This window comes from Hypomesus nipponensis, chromosome 16, assembly GCF_054491055.1.
Source record: "Hypomesus nipponensis isolate SF chromosome 16, ASM5449105v1, whole genome shotgun sequence".
Lineage (NCBI taxonomy): Eukaryota > Metazoa > Chordata > Actinopteri > Osmeriformes > Osmeridae > Hypomesus > Hypomesus nipponensis.
The window spans coordinates 8,852,164-8,872,013 of record NC_140376.1 but is presented as its reverse complement, the minus strand read 5'-3'; the positions used below and the strand labels follow the sequence as shown (position 1 = coordinate 8,872,013).

The window sequence follows — 19,850 nt, the reverse complement described above, 5'->3', positions numbered from 1 at the left end:
GGGCTGTTTGCCGTTGTCATAAACTGGAAATTGTGCTTGTGAAAAACGAAACACTTTTCTTTTTTCTCGGAGGGATCCGAACCCAGGGGAGGTTTTGGCGATGCAGCTGTGCTGTGACGCGTCGAACACGGTCCGAGGTCTATCGGATCACTCGCTCCTCAGGCGATAGTGATGCGGCCTCTCGTGGGTTAGGGTTAGAGTTAGGGTGATGTAGCCTGTGTGATGAGGTGATTGAACGGGAGGTGCTCCTGGAGATGGTGGTGGTGGGCGGAGGTACTGTGCACAGGGGGCGTGCTGTCTGTTTGGACGACAACGCCGAGACAACAATCAGCCTTTCTGTGTGTGTCTGCCTGTTCCTACTTCTGTCTGAAGCAATGAACACGAGGGGGATTTGAACCGTGGCGCTCTATCACTGAACAGTACTTGTAGAATCATGCCAAAATTCTCCTTTTCTCCCCCTCAATACAGTCGACATGGTCAAATAAACAGCATCAATAGCATCAGCACACATAAAGTTGGACGACCGTACCGCAGTGCAGTGCGTGTGTTTGCATGTGTGTGTATTCACGCGTGTGTGAGTGTGTGTGCTATCTATAGCTCCGGCCGCGGGAGATTCTCCAGGGTCTTCGGTAACAAAGTACCATCAGTATGAAACGCTGTCCTCTACCCCTCACACAGAGGAGCGGTTTGTTCTGGCTGCAGGGGCGTCCCTGCCTCAGCGCCCAGGGTGACCCCGCATCCATTAAAGAGGAACTCCATGGAACTCAATCAACCCGCGCTCTGTATACACCCGTGCTCGCACACCCACACACACACACACACACACACACACAAGCGTTAGGCACTCGAACCTATGCACGCACCACACACTAGCACACACACACAGAGAGACAAGCGCTCAAATCTATGCACGCGCCACACGCACACCCTCCCAGCCCTCTGCATAATGGTGGCTGGATCTCGGGGTCAGCCGAATGAAAGCGTAATCTGTGTGAAGGAAGGGAAGGAGGGAGAGAAGAGGGGGCGGTGAGGGGGGTGGGTGGGGGGGGGGGGCAGGATATCTTGTAATGGAGTTCTAACAAAGGGATACCCAGCAGAGCGGAGCCGGCCAGAGCAGCGCTCTGACGGTATGAAGGTCAGACAGTCTCACAGACATGGAGAGAGCCCCTGTTTGAGGAGAGGGGAGACTGTGCCGATACCTCGCACGCCCCCCCTCTCAGACACAGAGAACACTGATAGGTGTATGAGAAGGCGGCGTAGGCCCACACATCCCAGCAGACTGGGTCACAGACCTGGAGGGGAGGCTGTCGACCGGCACACGGAACAGTTTCAGCCTGTCCATGTATGACAGTTAGTGTAACACATGGAGGAACTGGGACTTCATGCCTCTGTCTGTCTGTCTGTCTGTCTGTCTGTCTCACAACATTCTTTATTGTTGTCCTGTACTGTGTTGGGAGTCAGGTGGCTGAGCGGTTTGGGAATCGGGCTAGTAATCTGAAGGTTGCCAGTTCGATTCCCGGCCATGCCAAATGACGTTGTGTCCTTGGGCAACGCACTTCACCCTACTTGCCTCGGGGGAATGTCCCTGTACTTACTATAAGTCACTCTGGATAAGAGTGTCTGCTAAATGACTAAATGTAAATGTGTTTCCAAAATGCCAAAGTAAAATTGCCATTCTGTGTACATTTTATGAACAATACACATTTCTTCTCTTCTCTTATCTGTTTTGGTCTGTCTGTGTCTGTCTAACTGGCGTGGTCTCTCTCTCCTGTCTCTCTCCAGATGAGATCATGCAGCAGGAGATCCGGCCCCTGCTGGCCGTGGACATCATTGAGCAGCTGCACCGCCAGTTTGCCCTGCTCTCAGGTACCTGAGCCAGTTCACCCTCCCCTCCCACCCCCAACACACACCCCACACCCCACACCCCACACTCTACACCCCACACCCCACACTCCACACCCCACACTCTACACCCCACACTCCACACCCCACACTCTACACCCCACACTCCACACTCCACACCCCACACTCTACACCCCACACCCCACACCCCACACCCCACACCCCACACTCCACACTCCACACCCCACACCCCACACCCCACACCCCACACTCTACACCCCACACTCTACACCCCACACCCCACACCCCACACCCCACACCCCACACCCCACACTCCACACTCCACACCCCACACCCCACACCCCACACCCCACACTCTACACCCCACACTCTACACCCCACACTCTACACCCCACACTCCACACCCCACACTCTACACCCCACACTCTACACCCCACACCCCACACCCCACACTCTACACCCCACACTCTACACCCCACACTCCACACCCCACACTCTACACCCCACACTCTACACCCCACACTCCACACTCCACACCCCCCCTACCCCACATCCCCCACAACCCACAGGGGTGGATCAGGGGTTCATGTGAAGTCATCTCTTCCTGTCTCTGTTGTCCCGAGGATTTTCCATCCTTGATCAGTCCTGGCGTTGACGCTACCCTGGGTGTTAGGGGCTATCGAGCTGTGTGTGCGTAGGAGTGTGTGTGTGTGTGTGTGTGCGTCTGTTCGGCGTAAACCCTTTGAGCCTGGCGATCGATCTGCCTCTCTCTAATCACTTCCTGTCATCGCCATGACAACAGCAGTGTTATTGCATTACAGCGCTTTCTGGCAGCAAGCAGATGGACAGTTACAGGGTTTCCCATCTGGTCTGTCTTGTAATGACTGTCAAGTCCAGAGAACAGATGATGTCCATTCTTCCAAGTCGGATACAAAGGGACGAATTTAGGAAACAGTCAAACGATTATTACTGATTTAACAATCGTAATAAAACATTCATTCCTACATCTTTAGCTGTCGGAGGAACTTGTCACAGATATATATTGTGAAATGTCCCACGTCGCTTACAATGTCGTATCGAAAAAGGATTTAAGCTCATAACAAATCTTGTGAATGTCACTTCACAGGACATCATTCAGATAAATTGATGCTGCGGTTGTTGTGACAATGGCTGGTTGTCATCAATGGCAGACATGACATGCGCCATATGCTGGGTAGAGAGACTGAAGGAGACCAGGGACAGAGACTGGAGCAGAGGCCTGCTCAGGGACAGTAACAATGCACAGGGCATTGTGGGTAGCTTGTGTGTGGGTGTGGTTTGCAGCCACAGAGGGATGGTTGTCATTTTTTCCTCCAACCACCAGGGATCTCCATTCTCTCTCTTTCAATCTCAGACTCTCTCTCTCTTTCTCTGTTGTCTCTCTTTTGTCTCTGTTCTCTCTCTGTCTATATCTCTCTCCATCTGTCTGTCTCTCTCTCTCTCTCTCCAACTCTGTCTATCTCTGTCTATTTCACCGTCCGTGGTTTTCTCTTTCCCTCCCTTTCTCCCCTCTCATCCTTGCCAGATTCACACCTCAGTCCCAGAAACTCTCTCACACCAAAACCTCAGTCTCAGCAAGCCTGAAATGATGTAACTTTAATGTGGAAAGAAAAAGGACACAAATGTATTTAAATGACAAGGCAAGGGCTGGTTTTAACAGCAGTGGTTTCCCAGACGGCTGGTTTCTCCTGGGGATTCGATGTCGATTTCTCTTCCAGGTCCCTCGGAGGCTGAACATAATTCTGTGATTCTCAGATTAGGCCTGGACCTGGTCTTTAGGAGTTCCCAAATTCAACAGACATTGGTGTGTCGCTCACCAAAGTATCAAGCCTCGTTCATCACCTTCTGGGCAAATCAATGTCCAGTCATCCGACCGACAAACACACACCATCGTTACGTGGTGGAATTTCGATGATTAAATGTCTGAGGTCAGGAGAATTTGTCTTTATCGGTTTATTCTTGAAATCAAGGAGGAGCAGTTCTAAAACAGTACCATAAATACTGGAATGAATGTCTGATTGTGTGTTTATGTCGAAGGTGTGTGTTTGTCAGCGTGTGTTTTAATCAACAGTGATGAGCATCTGAACCTCACCACTGAAAAGACGTTTCCTGACTTGCTTCCTAGAATGAGAGCGATGTCGTATTTTATCCGAGGAGTAAAACACAGATAGAGAGAAAGATAGAGAAAGGAGATCAATAAAGAAGCCTTAGCCCCAGTGTGTGTGTGTGTGTGTGTGTGTGTGTGTGTGTGTGTGTGTGTGTGTGTGTGTGTGTGTGTGTGTTTCTGCTGAGGAATGCACTCCTGATGAGACAGCGGGAAGATAAAGGTCTTTAATCCCTTTCTTCTCCCCTGTTGTCGTTTGGACAGATGAAACACTGCTGTCAGACACTCATCTCACGCAGATCGACCAATGTCTTCGTCTAGGCCCCGTACCATTTCACTCACATCGACCCTATCCTGGTCTCGGCCCAGTCCCATATCACTTACATCAACCATGTACTGGTCTGAGGAGAATATCGTTTTTTATTTTTTATGAAACACTTCGATTACTATCTTCCTATAAAGAGGGGGCCACTGTTATAAAGAAAGAGAAGCTTTATATTGAGTAGAATGTATCAGTGGCGCGAGCTGAAATGTTCAACTCAACACTGCCTCTCTGTGGTGAATGTGTGGATGAAGGCAATAGGCAACTGGGAGTATTGGACAGGGGCTTTTGAAGTCGATACAGATTAGATTCAGTGAGTTACGAAATCAAACTGAAATAACGATTGACTTCAGGCAAACTGTTGTAGGTCATGGTCCAATATTGACAATAGGAAGAAGCTTTTGGCATCCAAATATGAGGGCACCATGGGAGAGTGAGTATTTACTGAGGGTGTGTGTAAGCATCCGTGGTGTTTCATATCGTGTTTCACTGTCTGTGTTCAGGTGGGCGAGGGAAGGACGGCGCACCCATCATCACCTTTCCAGAATATTCCAGTTTCAGTGACCTGCCGGACGAAGACTTCCTGAACGTGGTCACCTACCTGACCAGCATCCCCAGGTACGAGAAGCGGGAACCCCTCAAGTAGGAAACCTCTAGAACAAGTCCATTCCCTGAATATACTGTCAGATGTAGATGCACACGGTTGAACTCGCTGGCTGGCTCGGTTCCATTCTACGTGTGATGTCCTGATTGCGTCCTGTGTGAAGCAAGACTTGATAGCTAATTTGTCCAAACAGAGGTGTGTGTACTTGCACACGGGTGTGTGTGTGTGTGTGTGTGTGTTTGTGTCTCCTCTATCGCTCCAACACCCAACTTTTCAGTGTGTAAAGACACATGACAATTCCATCACTGTGTCATGGGGTTTAGTTAAACCAACAGTGGGTTAAAAAATTCCGGTGCTTTCTAAGGCTTTCTCAGATTAGCTCAGGGTGTAGGAAAGCAGAAACAGAAACACATGTATACGCTGAGAAAAAGATGCAACAGTCAGACGCATTGTGATAGGAGTCGTAGGGACACACGCACACACACACACACACACCCCCCACACACACACACACCCACGCACATACACAGTTTACCCAGGTCCAAGTGTTGTCAATCATTATCCACCAGCGATAAACAGTTTCAAACTGGATACGTCCATACCTCCATGTTATAGAGCACTGTGATTCCTTTTGAACCCTTCAGTCCTCTTTGGCCCCTGGACCACTTCGACATTACTGCAACACATTCCAGTGCTAATTCAGTTTCTTGTATTACGGTAATGGTCATCGATGCAGAAATGTAATTGAGACTGAAGGGATTTAGGGTGAACTTGGTTTAGTCCCAGAGGTGATGTGATGTAACTTGTGGTTATTCAACCAGGGAACAGACAGAGCCCCTGTGTGTTGGGTTAGACATCCATCTTTTAGGCCGTGCCTTGTGACTGTGAACGCTCCACACACACTCACCCACACACATTCCCATACAATATACACTCCCAAAAGCACATGCACACCACTTTTGCACACTCACAAAAAACCTTTGCACACCAAACCACACATATTTCCGTCTCCTCTCTCTCTCTCTCTCTCTCTCTCTCTCTCTCTCTCTCTCTCTCTCTCTCTCTCTCTCTCTCTCTCTCTCTCTCTCTCTCTCTCTCTCTCTCTCTCTCTCTCCTTATCTCTCTATCTCTTTCACACACACACACATACACACGCACACATGCACACACACACCAAAATACACTACACACAATCAAACACTTTCTCATAAACACACTCACATCTTCAAAAATACACAAAACACACATTTATCTTTCTCTATCTCATACACATTCAAACATCCAAAAACACTCAAAACCACATCCCTTTCTCTCTCACACAAACACACACACACACCATCCTATGTACACTCTGATCTCTCTCTCACACACACACACACATACACCTTCATGATCTTCTCCTGTGCGTGTCCCCCTCCTCAGCATGGATGCTGCCAGTATCGGTTTTGTCATCATCATCGACCGACGGAGAGACAAATGGAGCTCGGTGAAGGCCTCTCTCACCAGGATTGCGGTATGGAAACACCTTGACCTTCACCTTTGACCTCAGAGATCAACCTTTCCTCTCGGCATCTCTTAGTCCGTGTCTAACGAACCAGCACAGAGTGCCGACAGAGTTCATTGTCGGGAATGTGTCGTAACGTATTACAGTGAAGTGCATGGAAGTGGAGTTCAATCCTCCCTAACCAGGCCAAAGACCGCAGAGAAGTTCTAGAAATGTGTGTTTGTTGTGAACGGTGTGTGTTGCATGTGTGTCCACTAGGGGGCGTTCCCTGGGAACCTCCAGCTGGTTCTGGTCCTGAGACCGTCTCGCTTCCTTCAGAGGGCCATCGCTGACATCGGCATCAAACTGCACCGAGACGATTTTAAAATGAAGGTACCGGTGAGCATGTTTAAGTACCTCTTTCTCCATTGCTCTCTCTCCCTCCTTCTCTCTCTATTCCCAGTCCAGCCCAAACACTGATTTATTATTTCAAAATACTGTCAGACGGCATGCGTTTTATGGACATCTCACCGTGTGCACCAAAAGCGAGAAAGTGTCTGTGAATCATCCCAGTCCTTGAATCCTCTGGTGTTTAAGTCACAAGTGATCTCTCACACGCACACACAGTCGAGTCGAGGGTGGAAATGACACCATTGCATTGTAGTGTGAAAACCACATGTTCCCTTGTGACACCCAGCGAGTTCTCCAAACCCGGGTCATGCGACCTGACCCGGGGGCTCGTACAGGCAGGGGGAGCGGGTCAACGAACAGAACCAAATGTGTTTTCGAGAAGCACGTTGACAAAGTGAAACACACACAGTGCTCTTGTTCCGTTCGACAGATGTCTTTTTAGGGGGCCTTTCAGCCTTTTTCAGTTTTGACAGCGGTTTTGACAGGAAATACACTGAGAAACATGCAACAAAGGGGTCTGAGTCATATTTGAATCTTGCTGCCGCAGTGGGGCCTTGTGACATGCGTACTCATATCCGGTGAGAAAAGGAATCAGCACAGGAATCAGTTTGATTTCCGTTTCTGGTGAATTTATTCGAATTGGATATCCTATCTCGGCTGGCCTCAGTCGGCTCCTACCCAGCGCGTTGGGCTGCTCACGTGTTGTCAGGTGTTAACCTGGCGCGTCTGTGTTTTCCCTGCCTTCTCAGATCGTGATGCTGAACTCGTTGTCCGACCTGCATGGCTACGTGGACAAAGGTCAGCTGACCAGCGAGTTGGGAGGGGAGCTGGAGTACTGCCACAGCCAGTGGATCCACCACAGAACTGTGAGTGCTGGGCCCTTGTGCCCCCCTGAGCCCCCCAGAGCCCCCCTGTACGCCCTGTACCCCACTGGATCCCCCCCCCCCTTATTCCCCCCTATATACTATAAATATGTAGGCATGGTGAGATGTACTGAGATCAGTAAAGTGGGAAATCTCCCTTTAAAAGCCTGTAAAAACACCAGTCAGACCAAGTTCTAAAAACCATTAAACTCATTAAAGTCGTACAGGTCGAGTTTCCCAGATTCGTTAAGAAGCTTTTCACGCTGAGAGCTTCTTAGGAACGTTCCAAGAGCGCTCTGGTCTAGAACGCTCTTAGAACGTTCCTAAGAAGATCTTAGCGTTAAGAGCTTCTTAACGAATCTGGGAAACCCGGCCAAAACCAGTGTGCCAAACTCATTAAAGGTTGTGTGTGTGTGTGTGTATGCGTTGTGTTCTCTCACAGGCCATTGAGAACTTTGCGCTGACGGTGAAAACCACCGCTCAGATGCTGCAGAAGTTTGGCACAGACCTGGCGGAAACCGAGCTCCCCAACGACGTCCAGTGTACCAAAGACTTGCTCGCCGCACACACAGAGAAGCACGACAAACTCAGGGTAAGATAGGCTTGGCACGCAGCCAGTTCACACAAGCCCGGAATGAGATTAGACACAATTTAGGTTGTAGCCCAAACACACTGAAAAGTCTACCATGCGGGTTAGACTTGGCACCCGAATGCAATTTGCTACTGTGTATTCCAGCATTAGATTAAGATAAGATCAAACTTGATCCTCACGTGGGGTCCTTTTGCTGTTTCAGCAGCAAGACGTTTTCACCAGTGAAAATGTGCACGTGGCTTTCTCATTTCAACTGAACCCAAATAGTTGCAACTGTATTTTGTACATTCGTGAACATTGGATTTGAATTGATGATTTAAATCCGTTTTTTTTCTCCAAATTTGTCACGTAAATCCAACGTGCGGATCATTTTCGATTCTACAGATACAAAAATGGGAGTGAACACATGGCATGACTAAGGCCCTGACCCCAGTAATGGTCAGGGTCACGCTCACAGGCCAGCTCAGTTGTGGTTTGGGACCCGTATATCTGACCCTTGCCCTCCAACCCCTGACCTCTGACACATTTCCTCTTGCAGGATGAGCTGAAGCTAGCCATGAAGCAAGGCACCACCCTGCTCTCCTGCATCAAGGAGCAGGCAGCCAAGTCAGAGAGCCGCAAGCTCAACCCCGACGAGACGGAGAACCAGACCACGGTGGAGAGGTGGGTGGAACCTTCGGGAAACCAGCTCCAGGTAGCGGAGGTGGTTTGGGGACTGTGGTTTCGGTTTGTGCCTTCACAGATAACACAATTTTGTTTACAGTAATGTTAGACCTGTATTTATTCTCAAGATCACATTTTCCAAATGACCTATTAGTAAGACACTTACACTTGCAATATTCAATGTTTTTTGAAGATTTATATAAATACACGTTATTCACACACACACACATATATAGTATATACTGTATACATATATATGTATATATATATATTTCTATCCCAAAATACAGTATATGTATATACTAAATATATGTTTTTTTAATTCTTTCATTTTTCATATAAAGATTAATATCATACTTATATGATATTACAGAGAAGCCACATCAACAGTAACACCGTGCCTGTGTTCCAGGTTGATGGCCCAGTTGGATGAGACGGAGAACGCGTTTGAGCAGTTCTGGTCCAGACACCACCTCAAGCTGGAGCAGTGTCTGCAGCTGCGCCACTTTGAGCACGACTTTCGAGAGGTGGGCCTTCCTCCGCCCTCTTGCACCTGTCGCCCCTGACCTCTCTCACAGAAAGGCGACCTACAAACCTCTTTGTCACCACAGGGTCTCAGGACGTGGGTGTGGGTACTGTTTTGTGCGTTCGTCAGCAGGTCAAGATGTTTCAAATCCCCCCCCCCCAATACTGCACATATTTTAGATACAAGCATGGACAAAATGATACCTTATTGTTGTTATCATTGTTTTCCTGTGCCTCTGACCCATGGTAGGAAAAGAATGACAAAAGTTGTCTGCTTGCAGTTTTTTACTTCTTCACATATTTTTTTTGCGCAAGGGGCTTGCTTTTACGTAATCATAAAGAAGATATTAACATTTAGAGAAAAATAAGCAATCAGTAATTGCGGCATCCAACTGATCCTTTTGTTTGTCCCTCTCTCCCCCCCTCCTCCTGTGTGTGTGTATGTGGTTGTGTGTGTGTGTTGTCCAGGTGAAAGTGTCTTTGGACGGTTTGACGGAGTCATTGACCAGCCTGTCAGACATTGGGGACTGTGTGGCACGCGTGGACTTCCTGCTGAAGAACCTGAAGACCATAGAGGAGAATGCACAGGTACACACACACACACACACACACACACACTCAGAGGACATCCCAAATGATGATCAACCTTAGATTATCACACACTTCCTTCAAGTTCAAGAGAGTGTGTGTGTGCGAATCCAGGGCTCTCTGGAGAAGGCCCAGCTTCACGCGCTGCACGGCGACCAGCTGATCCAGAGTGACCACTACGCCGTGGACTCCATCCGGCCCAAGTGTGTGGAGCTGAGGCGCGTGTGCGACGACTTCACCAACGAGGCGCAGAAGAAGAACGACATCCTGTCCAAGTCTCTGCAGATACACAGGGGCATCGACAAGGTGAGGGAGAAACTCCTTTTCACTGGAGAACGGTTGGGGTGTAGACCCAAATGGGGTTCCGTGGAGTCCTGAAAGGGTTCTCGAGAGAGGTACCTGTAAATGCCTTCTTGGTGGGACCTTTCTTTCCAGAGAGAACAGTGGAACCCCCCGCCTAACCCGTGCAGACTCACTTCTATGTTCAATGAATAAAAACATGCATGTCCTCAATGTAATATTAACCGGTACCAGTGGATCGACCAATCAGACTCTCTGTCTGTCCTCAGGTGAACCAATGGTGTGAGTCAGGCATGTATCTGCTGGCCTCCCAGGCCGTGGACAAGTGCCAATCACAGGAAGGGGCGGAGTCGGCGCTGGCTGACATCGAGCGCTTCCTGGAGACGGCGCAAGAAAACCAGCTGACTGAGCTGAGGAACATCCACAACCAGTATGAGCTGGTCCTCTCCGACGACGTGAAGGTCAGCCAATCGCACGCCAGGATAGAGCGAGAGCCGTATCCATCTCTACCGTTGTATCTCGAGCGTTTTATCGGCATTCAATCGTTTTTTTCTGGACCAGGCCCTTTTGTGTTTTCGAGTCACGGACCCCACTGTTTTCCGTGCCCCTGAACTCATCTGTCCCTCCCTCCCTCCCTCGGTGTAGGCCAGTGTCCAGAGGGCGCTGAGCAAGCTCGAGGACGTCCGGGAGATGTTCGAGAAGAGACACGTCAGTCTGAAGAAGCTCGCCGCCAAACAGACACGCCCCGTCCAGCCCGTGGCTCCCCGGCCCGAGTCCTCCCCCAAACGACCCGCCCCTAAGACTCCTCGAACCTCCCCCGCCCCCGCCCCCCGTAAGTCACCTGACCCCGCTTCCTGTGTGGCTGAGGTATCGAGTGTGTGTGCGCGCGCGCGTGCACGTGGGTGTGTTTTTGGTTGTGTTGAGCGCGTTGCCGTGTGGAAGGGTCACATATCTGCGTGTCTGTCTGCCGGATATCATCTGTCAATGCAGGTGTCTGGCTGTACCAGTATCAAATGTCTGTATGTGTGTCTGTCCATCGGCATCACGTGGATCTAGTAACTAGGATACGCTGACACACCGAACATTCTCCAGCTGGTGTCTGATGTGCGTCTGTCTCCAGCTCTCACACGCAGAACGTCAGATAACTCAAACGGCGCCAAACAGCCCAGTGACGCTGATCTCGCCAAAAAGAAAAACCTTCGCAAGGCCAAAGGAAGCATCAAGGTAAAGACTGGTCTTGGCCCAGGTTTTTCTGTGTGAGTAATTACCACCCTGTTTGTGATGGCCCTCGCCTGAACGATTGAAATCGTTTACGAGAAAAAAATATGACACGCGACACAAATTCACCGTGTGACTTTTTTGTGACACTTTCTGACTCCGCCCCCTAGATTGAAGTGATGCACGAGGCCAGTCAGGGAGGTTCCCCCCACGTCCTGGTGACCAATGAGACGGAGGAGAGTCTGTTGAACAGACGCAGGTAAGGAAATTGTCTTCTGGCTGCATTCCTCACTTCTCTCCTCCTTGCCTCATTCCTTGACCGACCATCACAAAGCACCGAGAACATCCGAAACCACACATCCCTACAAGGAGCCGAGGGGAGATGTTTACGCGTCCAATGAGGCATCTTTTGCGGCATTACAAGTGTATAGTTCCGAGTACTATGAGCGAGAAGAGGGACTGAGAAAGAGATACTTTTGAATATCTTTATTGGGCAGTCAAAACTGGCAGCGATCCACCGGTTACATCACAACAACCGGAGAGATGGAAAGAGAGAGAGAATGAGGAAGGTGAGGTCATGTAGAGAGACAAAAGAGAGAGTGGAGAGACAAATCAATAGACACGTTGTCAAACAACACCAACTAAAGCCGTGCCTATATTCAAAGTATTGCACATCCATGAAGCTACTGGACATATACAATTAGTCATTTAACAGACGCTCTTATCCAGAGCGACTTACAGTAAGTACAGGGACATTCCCCCCAAGGCAAGTAGGGTGAAGTGCCTTGCCCAAGAACACAACGTCATTTTGCACGTCCGGGAATCGAACCAGCGACCTTCTGATTACTAGCCAATTCCCTAACCGCTCAGCCACCTGACTCATTCATTTAGGCTCAGTCTGTTGAGTCAAACAAAACAGACAGATCAGGGGACTTGATACTAGCCAGTATCACAGCGACAGGGAGGACATCAATATTTGGAGGCTGGCGATCATGAGAGATAGAGAAAGCAAGCAAGCAGGAACGGTCAATGAACCAGAAGAGGAACAAGTCTGGTATCTCATTGTGCCTTGGGGCCTTCACATGAGAGGGGAATCCAAGGTGACGTGCTCCAATTTGCATTTGACACGTGGGACGGTTACCCACCTGACACGAGACTGCCTCATGGTCACTGGGTCATGTTCTTAAATCTTTTTTGTTTTATTTTTGTCAACAAATTAAGGCATTTACGGAACAGACAACCCCACATTTGGGTTCTCCAGACAACTAATACTGGCACCGGGAGAAGTCAAATAGTTCCATATAGACCAATTATTTGTTTGTAAACATTCGGGATTTGCGCGCAATGTGGCTGCAGAAAACCGGGAAAGGATAGCATTTCAAATGGCAAAAGGACCACACGGATAATACAAATAGTTGGATTAAAAAAGACCAAAAAGGTCGAGGAGGACAGCCTGTGAGAGAGAAAGCGATTACCTATTGATCTGACGCATCAGAATTTCGATTTGGGTCACGAAAGTCTTGAAAATTGAGTGAGAATGTCGCCGGGTACAGACCGCATAGTCGAGCGGCAACCATGTCTTCACGTCATGTCACAAAGTTAATTCTAAAAACTCTAAAACGTCGAGCAGGGCAGCTTTCAAGAGACATGGGAATTCTGCTTTTAGCCAGCTGGTCCGATTATTTTTCTGATTTGTTTAAACTGGCAATCTGAGTGAAATTGCATCCCAGTTACACTGTCTTGACGTTAGCCTCAGTCAGACTCGCTCCATGGCAGTGTGCACATGTTGTATTTCACTCCATACTATACCAGAAACGTCAGGGAGGACTGCGTAATGTAGATATGAGCCTGATGAAGATAGCCAGAATCTCGGATTTCTTTAACCAAGCCTGTTTCATTCGTCATTTGCCTGAGAAAGCGCCCTCCGTTAGCCAGGCTAGTTTTGCCCGACCACTCGGTCAGGGTATTTAAGGGTATCGGGCAAGGGCGTAGGTTTGGTCTCAGACCCATCAACCCCCCCCCCCCCCCCCCGAGCGCAAATCGAGACGCCATTCTGTATATTATCCCTAAAGAGCTAGTTTAACTGTATAATCTTAAAAATGCACTCTCCAAAAAAAGAGACTGTGATGATGAGACTGTAATGCTGAACAACAAAATGTTTGATCATCATAAACCTCACCTGAAGCCCTGATACTGTTTCCTCAGCCTGCTCTACATCTGGAGTGTTTTCATGTCTTTCCTGCATACAAAATGGTTCATTCATTTTGTAGCCTATCCTATGGCTAGCAAGTTTAACCCTCCTACCATATTGTATACAGTGTTATTTGGACATTAATAATCAAATAATGATTCATTATATTTCAATAACCAACAATGTTAAATTATTCGCATTGCCAACTGTTTTTTCCAGCACCTGTCTAGCAATGCAGTGACAGTCCATCAACTGTGAATTTGTCCTAGGCTAGACTCCTAACCTTGGTTGAAAGATTAGCTACAGAAGCTAGGTTTAGCTGTAACAATATCCTGGGTAATATAATACCACCAGTTAATACTTTTTCCACAGTAGAATCTGCATTTGAAAGCCTAGTCACTACCATTGCTAGTGTGGCTAGTTATTTAGCCTGACTTACACTGCTTTTAAAAAGCTTTGTATGTTCCCTTTCTTCTTCTTGGGTGGATGCATATCTGATCTACAAAGCACAAAAAGGGGCAAATGTATATGCTGAAGGGCAAAGGGAATATTAAAATGTGTTACTCTGGCCTTATATGTATGTATTGTTGGCAGACAGCCCTGGTAAGTTAGCTGTACCGATGTCGCTGACACACCCGCTAGCTTGTCTGCGACTGCCAGTGCAAGCAAAGCAGCATGTGCTTCTTCCCGTGCGTGTCGCGTGTCGCGTGTCAGATAACCCTCCCCCTTCGGGTTTTCAGCCAATCAAATAATGGCGTTTCTTGTACTGTCGCATCCTGGCCGTCGGAATCGATCCAAATAGCAGCACAATTCGCTAAAATATTGGTGGGGACAATTTTGTCATTTTCAAATGTTGGTGGGGACAAGAACCTAGCGTCCCCCCATAAATCTACGCCCATGGTATTGGGGTCAAGTGACTTTTGTACATAGACAAGTGAAATGTAAATGTATTTGTCCAAAGGCCAAGAGCCTCAAAAAGTTAATATCAAGCCCTGCAATCCAGTGGCCAGAGATATATGATGACCTGATCGACACTCCAAGTGTAATAGGCCGGGGAGAAGTTTGTCTTCTTCATCCGACATGCACAGTTGAGCCTGCTTGACAGTTGTGTGACGTAGGGTGATAATTGGTCTATAAGGTTGAAACATTGACTTTTGCCATGCTTTCCTTTTACATTCTTTGGCAAAACAGCAGTGAATAGAAAAGGAAGTGAGAACGAGAGCGAAACAATAGTGGGAGAGAGTGAAAGAGAGAGCGAGGGTGGGAGAGAGAGTGAGAGATTTAGAGGGTCTCCAGTCAAAACCCCATCCCCAAAACCCCCGCTGAACTTCCACCCATTGATTTCCCTCAGGCACTCAGTCAAAACCAACACATCCCCCATTCGGCACCTTTAAATCTCCATTCATTCCTCCAAATCTGTCTCTCTGGACGCTCCGGATAAGAGCGTCTGCTAAATGACTAAATGTAAATCTTCGGACAAAAGTACATTCCTGTCTGTTTTGTCATGACAAACTTTTCCGTGCTCCGCCACGCTGTCTACCTTCCTGGGGGGCCCAAACTGAAGGGTAACATGTGCCATCAGACGGAGTTTCATCTGGTACAGTTTAGCTCGGTAGGATGTGGTGAGCTACCGATTGTGTGATGTCTTGGAAAAAGTAAGAATGGCAGTGCCGTAAACTAAACAGGGCCAGACTGAGTTGCATAGAACCCTGAAGTGAAAAGGTTTGAGGTTTCAGTCGGTTTATCTTCGGTGGCCTTTGGAGAAACAATGCCGGGACGTGAGATGTTGCAGAGATCCGAGAAAGAGGTCTATATTGTGGAACCAGGGCATGGGTAATCAGTACACTTCTGTTAACCAGTTCCGTTTTAGAAAATGGACATAGAGAGGCGGAGGAGAAGTAACCCGATGTGTGGAAACATCTTTGTTGTCACATAGGAAGTTCAAATGTAGCCTAGTTTTCCACATGTGGTGAACACGTAAAAAAGTCCCAATAATGAAATTACAGGCACAAACGCTGATGAATACAAAAATATCAAATGTTCCTATAATAGATTGAGATGGTTTAAAAAAATATTTATATATATATAGGACTTTGTTTGAAAAGCCAGAGTGTGTGACAGATGGCCCTTATGTACTAACGCTTTTGCGCCCATTTCAGGCGTATTTGTTTCGCAATTTGCGCGTAAAAGCTTGGCGAGGTATGTACAAACATGCTGCACTGAGATAAAAGCGCAGACTGCCTGTCGCGGCAACTGAAAATGGCAAATTGGGCTTTTCCGTGGCATGCCTATGCATTCACGGGAGGGTCAAGGGGAAATTTTCCATACAGAGATGGGGGGAGATGCGTTAAGTGCGCCTAATTATGTGTTTTGCGGTTTGTGCAAAAACCGCCTGTGAAAGCGCACTTTGCGGTGAAAATTCTCTGCTTTTAAAAAGTAGGAGTAAACCAGGATGCGTATATGCCTCCTGGTGAAATGGCAGCCGGAACCCAAGCAAGACGAAGACATAGGCCAAAGGATTTTTGCCACAAAAATCACACTTTTTGACTTGAGTGAACACAAAATCATTACGCGTTACAGATTGAGCAGCCATGCAATATTATACAGTTACTGGAATAAATCAAAAATTACATTGAATCTCCGACTCAACGTTCACATTGCATTCCAGCAGTTGTTAAACTCATCGCTACATTACAAATATTAGCATCAGGATAATTTCAAACAGTCATCGCTGTTTCGACTTTGGTGGCTGATCCATGATAGAAAGAGAGAAGGAGGCCCATTCAATTGCGCGTTTAAATGCTCGCTGTACAGTATAGTGGGCTACAGGTTTCGTAAATACGACGTAAACTGAAATAACACAGCGTGCGCAACAGCGGGTTGGCCATGGCGCTAATAACGCTACGTTTGCAAATGTACGTACATGAGGCCCAGAGACTCTACACACATAAATAATAACACGCACGCTGAGGTGACCGTCACACGGAGAGAAACAGGACATGGATGCTTGAGAAAATAGCTTTGGGATTTATTGGTAGTACAGGAACAATTGGCTCAAACACTGAATTAGAAAAGAAAGCATCAGAGATCAGTGTACTGCTGTCTTACGACAAGCGTCGTAAGACGGAACAGTCCAGAAGAAGCTTGGAGAAGCTAGGAGAAGGCCGCCTTGCAGGGGTAGGTGTTCTGATGGTACGGCTTACACAGCAGCACAACTCTCACCGCCGCGCAGTACAACTTCCCAAACACCCCCGCCGAAACGTGCGGCGCCCCGGGCCCGGTCGCCGCCCGCCACAGGGAGCGCACGTCGTCGGCGTGACCGTGCGAGGTGATCATGTGGTCGTAGATGCAGGGGTGGTACGGCGCCTTGCCCTCCCCCGAGAAGTACACGTGCTCGCGAGGGGCCACGCCCACGGCGTTGGCACAGATCCCCATGAAGACGTCGTCGATGTACATGGAGGAGTTGAGCCGCAGGGTGGCCTGGTAGATTTTGGCGGCGGCGTCGCCGGACACCACGTACCCCGCCCCGGCGGTGTAGTCTGGGTAGGAGGGCCAGGGGTACAGTTCGTGCGGGACGTGGTACTTACTGTCCTTGCGCCGGACGGGCGGGGCGCCCACGTGGACATGCCCCACCCACACGTCCGTGGCCGCGCCCCTCCGAACGAGGCCGCGCAGGTAGCGGACCAAGTTGGGCATGTGCACGAAGATGTCGTCGTCCGCCGTCATGAGGAAGCGGGCGTGGCGACAGTAGGCGTGGCCCCAGCGGAACTGCAGCAGCAGCTTGGTGGTCAGGTTGTGGAACGTATCCAGGAAGTCCTGCTGGATCAGGTCGCCGTACGATTGGTCCTCCCGCTCCAGATCCCCCTGGACCCTCCTCCTCTCGAGGGGATCCGGGTCGGCGCTCACCCCCAGGACGAACAACACCCGGACGCTCTCCCCCTGCGTGGCCCCCACGTAGCTCTCATTGCCCCAGGTGTCCCTGATCGCCTGTCGGCGCTCCCGGTTCTCCGGCGACGACTTGACGAAGAGCAGGAGCAGGACTTCGGACCCGGCGCAGCGCTCCGGGTGGTTGAGGAGGTAGCGGTGCTCGGCCGATGACTCCCCTTCCCGCAGGGCGAAGCTGCTGTTGATGAAGTCGTAGCTGTTGACCAGGTAGCGGTAGGAGTAGGAGCGCACGTGACTGACCACGTGGTGGTCCAGCTGGTCCCAGCACACCATCAGCAGCGACACGGCGAAGCACGTGGCCGCCAGCCGCACGCACTGCCATTTGCGGACGCGGCGGAAGTTCATGAACATCTCCGCGGGGGGGGGGGGGGTGGGGTGGGGGTGGGGGGTTAGGGTGGGGGGTTAGGGTGGGGGGGGCGGGGGGCGGTCCCCCGTTTGCGACGTGCTCCTTGCCTCCCCCTCCCCTTTTGGTGTGCTTGCGGATGCGTTCTCGCTCGGCTTTGACTCGGGTCAAGTCCAGCGGGCAGACACCCTCGACAGGCTCGCGACACTTTCACAGGAAGTCGTTTTGGGCGTCCCGCGTGTTTGAGAGGCGGAGTGTCCGTGTCGCATCATGTTGACCCCACTGGAAACATGGGGCTTGTAGAGAGACAGGTTCTTTAGGTAAACATCCTCTTCCTGCCCCACGGCCTCCTTAGTATGTCTGTGCCACACTGTCGTGCAGAAGTCTGTCCTTATCACCCCTTTCAGTGCGCAGTCCGCCTTCCCCACGTCAAACTGTTAGCACCACATCTGTAAAAGAGACGAGAAAGAACTTGATTGGGGACTTGTTGTCTTGATCACCTTAAAAATCCCGAGGGGGCAATTTGTTGCACAGCCAGCAGCACACACAAGTCATCTTCAGCACTCGCACACAAACTGTTCACACAACAAAACTTAGCATTTATACGTAATGTTCTTCGAAAGGCCAATAGAATCCGAAACAAATTAGTTAGTCCATCTGTTGGTCCTGCACGTTGGCAGATGATGTCTGTGACCAGGCGGAAGCAACCTGAAGTCACTGAAGGAGGGGTGACAAGGGCCAGCAAGGACTGACTGGGTATTCGTTGTGGCTCTGACTTTGTGATGTTTGGAGAGGTCATGTTGATTTGTGCCTCTACTGCACATTCAAACTATTTCTTCAACCTGTTCATGTTTTTCACAGTTTGACCTAAACCGCCTGGCCAATAAATAATATCAATAATAGGGGGACACTTTGTTTTAGACCTATTTGTGTCCAAGAAAAGAACATATGAACCTCCCACTAAATTAATCCATCAATGGACTGTGGTCAATTACATGGTTACTATTGCTGAACAGGGACACAAGGAAAGATCTGGAAATATTTGCATTTCATTTATCAGGACACGCCCTAAAAAATGTAACTATATTTCACTTTTTATGGCCAGCTGTGAGTAGTTCCATAACCGAGATGTCTGGGCCCACGTGGCCAGTCATAGGCAGCAGGGTGCAGTTCTTCAAATAGTCAACATTGACTATCTTTGGCGCAGGCTACTCTACAGAAGTCGTGGTGGGGGCCATAACGGGACTCCCCTCAGCCGCGCGCACAAGCCAGCTCCAATCTACCCCCACAATGTCCAGCCAAGCGATTCAGCTGTGGTCACAGCATTCGCTGGTTGATGAATGTAAAAGCCGACCCAGCGCTATGTACAATACCAACGGGGGGGTGGGGAGATGGGGAGATGGGGGGCGGGGGCATTCAGCACCGCAGAGTTGAGCGTTCAAAACTGCTGAGTTCGGAAACCAAACCCGTCTGACGGTCGCCAAGGGATGGCTGCAGGCAACGCAGCAGCACATTCGCACGGGCAACAATGAGGCGGCCCGACAACGCACAAACATCCAACGGCTCCGTGACATTCGACCACGAGGGCACATGATAAAACTTGGTGTCCTAGGTCCAGGCCGTGTGCCTGGCCTGAGGCACTTTCAATAGCCACTTGTTACATACTCGAAATATGCCATCGGTATCTTCGGCAGTGGTGTCACCGGGGGGGGGGGGGGGGGGGGGTGCGTTCAAGTGTATTCACATATCTTAGGGATTTATACAGCTCTTTGTGAGCTCATGGGCAGACGGAGTAA

The 19,850-nt window shown here is 49.4% G+C and overlaps 2 protein-coding genes across 4 annotated transcripts in view; one reads left to right on the top strand and one right to left on the bottom strand.

Moving 5' to 3' along the window:
- The window catches only part of mcf2l2 (MCF.2 cell line derived transforming sequence-like 2), a 48,399-nt gene that overhangs the window by 9,526 nt on the left and 19,023 nt on the right, over positions 1 to 19,850 (top strand). For all 3 annotated transcript variants that reach the window (XM_084675600.1, XM_084675601.1, XM_084675598.1), the window contains exons 2-15: positions 1,783 to 1,866; positions 4,832 to 4,946; positions 6,355 to 6,445; positions 6,695 to 6,814; positions 7,576 to 7,692; positions 8,132 to 8,281; positions 8,820 to 8,944; positions 9,357 to 9,471; positions 9,938 to 10,057; positions 10,172 to 10,363; positions 10,627 to 10,818; positions 11,003 to 11,189; positions 11,478 to 11,581; positions 11,746 to 11,834. In XM_084675600.1, the coding sequence (XP_084531726.1) occupies positions 1,783 to 1,866; positions 4,832 to 4,946; positions 6,355 to 6,445; positions 6,695 to 6,814; positions 7,576 to 7,692; positions 8,132 to 8,281; positions 8,820 to 8,944; positions 9,357 to 9,471; positions 9,938 to 10,057; positions 10,172 to 10,363; positions 10,627 to 10,818; positions 11,003 to 11,189; positions 11,478 to 11,581; positions 11,746 to 11,834 (1,801 nt within the window). The remainder of the gene's footprint in view (positions 1 to 1,782; positions 1,867 to 4,831; positions 4,947 to 6,354; positions 6,446 to 6,694; positions 6,815 to 7,575; positions 7,693 to 8,131; positions 8,282 to 8,819; positions 8,945 to 9,356; positions 9,472 to 9,937; positions 10,058 to 10,171; positions 10,364 to 10,626; positions 10,819 to 11,002; positions 11,190 to 11,477; positions 11,582 to 11,745; positions 11,835 to 19,850) is intronic.
- Positions 16,771 to 18,062, bottom strand: b3gnt5a (UDP-GlcNAc:betaGal beta-1,3-N-acetylglucosaminyltransferase 5a). The gene has a single exon (XM_084675602.1). It carries the CDS (start codon positions 18,060 to 18,062, stop codon positions 16,920 to 16,922), a length of 1,143 nt encoding a protein of 380 aa, XP_084531728.1. The 3' UTR covers positions 16,771 to 16,919.